The sequence below is a fragment of the Impatiens glandulifera genome, chromosome 5 (assembly GCF_907164915.1).
Source record: "Impatiens glandulifera chromosome 5, dImpGla2.1, whole genome shotgun sequence".
NCBI classification, from domain to species: domain Eukaryota; kingdom Viridiplantae; phylum Streptophyta; class Magnoliopsida; order Ericales; family Balsaminaceae; genus Impatiens; species Impatiens glandulifera.
In genome coordinates this window covers 10078232-10082575 of record NC_061866.1, presented here as the reverse complement: position 1 = coordinate 10082575, position 4344 = coordinate 10078232, and the positions used below count along the sequence as shown (strand labels likewise).

The following is a 4344-nucleotide window of genomic DNA, read 5'->3' as shown; positions in this document are numbered from 1 at the left end:
TTATTATAATAATAAAAATATATATAACATATTATTGGAATAGACATGTATCTAGATATATCTCAAATAGGTAGCATCAACGTGATTAATGATTTAACATAACAACAATTGCACAAACATTTTCTTTACATTATTGATCTTGTTCGGTTTGAGTCTATTTAAATAAATTTGGTTTATTCAAAAAAATATATATGAACAATAATTTTGAGAAGATATATTTTTTTGAAGATTTTTTTAAATGTATTACTATATATTGATAATATAATTTATTTTTAAAATTAAAGAATATTTTAATATTTTGATTAATGAATTAAATGATTTGATAAGTGAAATGATATTTGATTAGAATAAAATTATTTAAATAATTTAAACCGAATTAAGGCAGGTGTATATTACCTTGTATATCCCAAGTTTATAAAAATATATATATAGTATTCTTATAAAAATATTTGGTATTTTGATTCCTAAACCGAACAAGGTGTACTAAGACAGGTTTATTAAAGATAGAGGGTAGAATAATACATATAAAAAAGATCACCTTTTTTTTTTTCCTTTTCTTAAGTTATTTTCATCTTTTTTCTTTTAATATAAAAATACTAAAATAAAATACAAAATAACAAATAACTTGTAGATTTTTAAGTAAAAAAAAGATTTAGGAGTTTTCCGTCAAATATATGGAAAGATGAGACATTTTTGGTATCGATACCGAAATTATTAGTATGGTAAATGTCCGATCTCCGACAACGACGTTAACATTTTGGTAGTGGATTATTAACTCATTTAGTGAAACAAAAAGAATAACAAGTCGTTGTAGTATCGTAATAAATATTCTCACATTTCACTTGTGTTCGATACCCGATAAAGGCGTTAACATCTTGGTGAGAATAAGATAAGGACACAACTAGTTAGAACTCTCTTTAGATTTTTTTTATTGAGTTTTAGTTTTTTTTTATTGTTTTTACTATTTAACATCTTAATATTTGCTTGGTTGTTTAAAGTTTAGGATTTAAAGTGCATAAATTCTACCAATAGTATAGAAAAAAAATAGAATTTTTCAAATATAAAGTTATTTGAAGTTTCAAATTTGAATTTATCTTAAAATGTTTTAATTCAAGTGAAGTCATGTCCAATAATAGTTTTCTCTTATGAATTAAATTCTACCCAAATAAATTATATAAATAGAACTCTCTAAAAAATACCTAAATATACGAGATTAGCACAAATCCCATGTATGCAAAGATCGATTTTATTGTTGAATGTCTAAACTTATGTCGTCTTAACCATACATTTTTCTACCAATTATCGCAATCACATGCCCAATCACTATAGTTTACGCCACTGCTCCCCTCATCGCATGTTGCACAATTTTCCACTAAAATTGTAGGTTTGTTTTCTATTTGTTTGTTTCAAAGTTATCTAATAATGTCTTTGCAAGTTGAACAAAGACCATACTATTACGTACCAAACTACATTTTATCAAGATCTTGTTTGATCTTGGGTATTTTAGAATTTGTATGTGTTCTTTTGATTAAAATAAATGGATTAATAAAATATTAAGTTATTTGGAATTTTATAGGATTAATTAATAAAATATTCTTTTATATTTAATATTAAAACAAATAATTGTTATATTAAATAATATAAAAGTTAAAAAGATAAGATAGAACTCTAAAAAATAACATTTTAAAAATAACTTAAAAATCTGAATTCTTATAATAGTATTAAAATAAGAAATCCATTGACAAGTGGTTCAAATAAAAAGGCAAATCCAACTTCAAGCATAATAATGCATGTTCCCTCCTCTCTTTTTATTTATTCAAAAGTATTGCTCCCCAATCCTGGCTTACATTGATTCAAAAGTGTTTAGTTCACTAGAGCTTAGCTTATGCCTTGTTTGGAGTAAGATAGAAAACCATGCTTGGAACCCCTGGAGAGTACGGATGGCAATGAAGGGAGAAATACATTTAGTGATGTGTCATTCTAATTTAGATACTATTTTATTATTATCTTCCCTACATTCGGTTTCCAAGAATTCCTGCGATACACTTTTATAATATATTCTCTACAAAAAAAAAAATTATAAGCAAAATTTTGATATTATAATAAATTTAAACATCGTTTGAGTCCCCGGACGAAGATGAGATCTTCCACCGATAGTGGGTTTACGTTGTCCATGTGTGTGTGGGAAATGACAAGAAGATATCGGAACATCAATTTGGAAGAGATGATATCGTCGGGGTTCATTTGGCCATGATGGGTCAGCGAAGAAATGGAAACAGCGGCTTAAGCTATTAGGTATAGGCGCTTGGATGATGTTCCATGTTCTAGTTCTTCCTATTTGATCCTAAACCGATAATCTCTTTTCGTACTATTAGGGATGTTTAACGTCATTTCGCCAATTGGCCTTATTCTTCTATAGAAACTTTTAACGTACAATCGGGAGGAGTCGGGATAGAAACATTCCCGATCATCTATCGATAAAATTAGGCAATTCGAAGAGAGATTAGTTCAAGTTAAACTAGCATTAAAAATTAATTCATCAAACAAGACCTAAGCCCATCTCTAATAAAATTCAACAACAAAAAATTAAAAGGCCCTTCACTCTTATTTCTTTTTGAAAAATGATAGAGAGCGCGACTTGAGACAGTGACTGGGAGAGCGATGCCTACGTGGGTTGGGTTGACGGATGGAATATTTTCTCTCCTATTATTAATTATTTTCTCTCTCTCCTTATTAATTGAGAATAGAAATATTAGATAAACATTTATTTATAAATAATAAAACTAAAAAAATATTAATAAGTCAATAGAAAAAAAATAATTAAAAAAAAAAAGGCCATCAAAAATATTTGATAAATAAAGGAATTGAAAAGTCATAAAAATAAAATAAAAATAAAAAAGATAAATTCATAATTCAACTAATGAATATTCTACAAAACTTGTTTTAATTATTATTATATTTTTATTTATTTATTAATTCCACCTGTCAACCTACGTAGGCATCGCTCTCCAAGTCGCTGTCTCACGGTCGCGCTCTCTATCATTCCTCTTTCTTTTTTAAATGTTTATTTTGAAATTAAAGAAGGCCCATATAAGAATATTATATTATGGAGAAAACTGTATATAATTATTATTCACACACTCACCCATTTGCCCATTTCTTCATTCATATCCATCATTCTTCTCTCTCTATTTCTTGATATTCCGGTCGGTCGGTCGGTTTGTTTATGAAGATTCTATGTGATGTCTGCAACAAAGACGGCGCGTCGTTCTTCTGCGCCGCCGACGACGCCGCCCTCTGTTCTTACTGCGATCACCGTGTTCATCACGTCAACAAACTCGCCGGAAAACACCAACGTTTCTCCCTCATCAACCCTTCTTCCCCTGAGAAAATCCCTCTTTGCGATATCTGCCAGGTTCAAATTCTAATTCAATCCAATTTTATCATCTCAAATCATAAAAATTCTTTCTTTTGTTCTCTCCTTCTAGGTAAAGAGGGCTTTCTTGTTCTGCCAACAAGATAGAGCAATTCTATGCATAGACTGTGATTACTCAATTCACAAAGCAAACGAACATACCCAGAATCACAATCGTTTCCTTCTCACCGGAACTAAACTCTCCGTCGACTCAAACTCCGTTTCACAACTCACACCGCCGCCGGCGGCGGTGGCAATGCCGGTGGTGTCTCCCGACAACGGCACAAGTAGCAGCATATCAGAATATCTTATTGAAACACTTCCCGGTTGGCGGGTCGATGATTTCCTTGATTCATATGCCCAGCCAAATACTTTTGATTTATCAAAGGTAAGTTTTTCTCTCTCTCTCTCTCTAAATCTTGAAAATAAAAATCCAATTTTTATGAGCAAATAATGAATTTTTGCAGGAAGTTGAAGAAGATTTGGTGATACCCATATGGGAAAATAATGAATTTAATCTGAATTCTGGGATATGGGTTCCTCAGGCGCCGGCACCGGCGCCGGCAACTCAGTACACAATAATGTCACCACCAAACATGACCGTAGATGGAGAATCTAATAGCAAATCAACGGTGAGGAAATGGATGGTGGATGATGGAAGCTTCACAGTTCCACAGATGAGTCCTCAATCATCTAATCAAGGCTCCAAGAGATCTAGATTTGCTTGGTAGAAAGCTTAAAGCAGAAGTTTTCTGTCTCATATTTGCAATTTCCTTTTTTATTTTTATATGTTTGATATTAATATTTAGTCTTCAAATTATTGAGTGTATTTTTTTTTTTTTTTTTTGTATGTTTCTTGCAAATTTTAAGGCTGCAAATGTTAAATGTTGTACATTACTAAAACTAGTATGTTCTTTCTTGAAATTGGA

At 30.6% G+C, this 4344-nt stretch overlaps 1 protein-coding gene across 1 annotated transcript; it reads left to right on the top strand.

The window, feature by feature from the left end:
- Positions 1 to 3146: 3146 nt before the first annotated feature.
- On the top strand, positions 3147 to 4344 carry LOC124939788 (B-box zinc finger protein 21-like). Its single transcript, XM_047480233.1, has 3 exons — positions 3147 to 3415; positions 3489 to 3803; positions 3883 to 4344. The coding sequence occupies exons 1-3, from the start codon at positions 3227 to 3229 to the stop codon at positions 4144 to 4146; spliced, it is 768 nt and encodes a 255-aa protein (XP_047336189.1). The 5' UTR covers positions 3147 to 3226; the 3' UTR covers positions 4147 to 4344.

Bases quoted from the DNA above. Each gene is read 5' to 3' on its own strand.
- LOC124939788 (XM_047480233.1), top strand. From the start codon at position 3,227: ATGAAGATTCTATGTGATGTCTGCAACAAAGACGGCGCGTCGTTCTTC. The intron at 3,416-3,488 runs GTTCAAATTCTA...CTCTCCTTCTAG, and splicing joins CTCTTTGCGATATCTGCCAG to GTAAAGAGGGCTTTCTTGTT. The intron at 3,804-3,882 runs GTAAGTTTTTCT...GAATTTTTGCAG, and splicing joins ATACTTTTGATTTATCAAAG to GAAGTTGAAGAAGATTTGGT.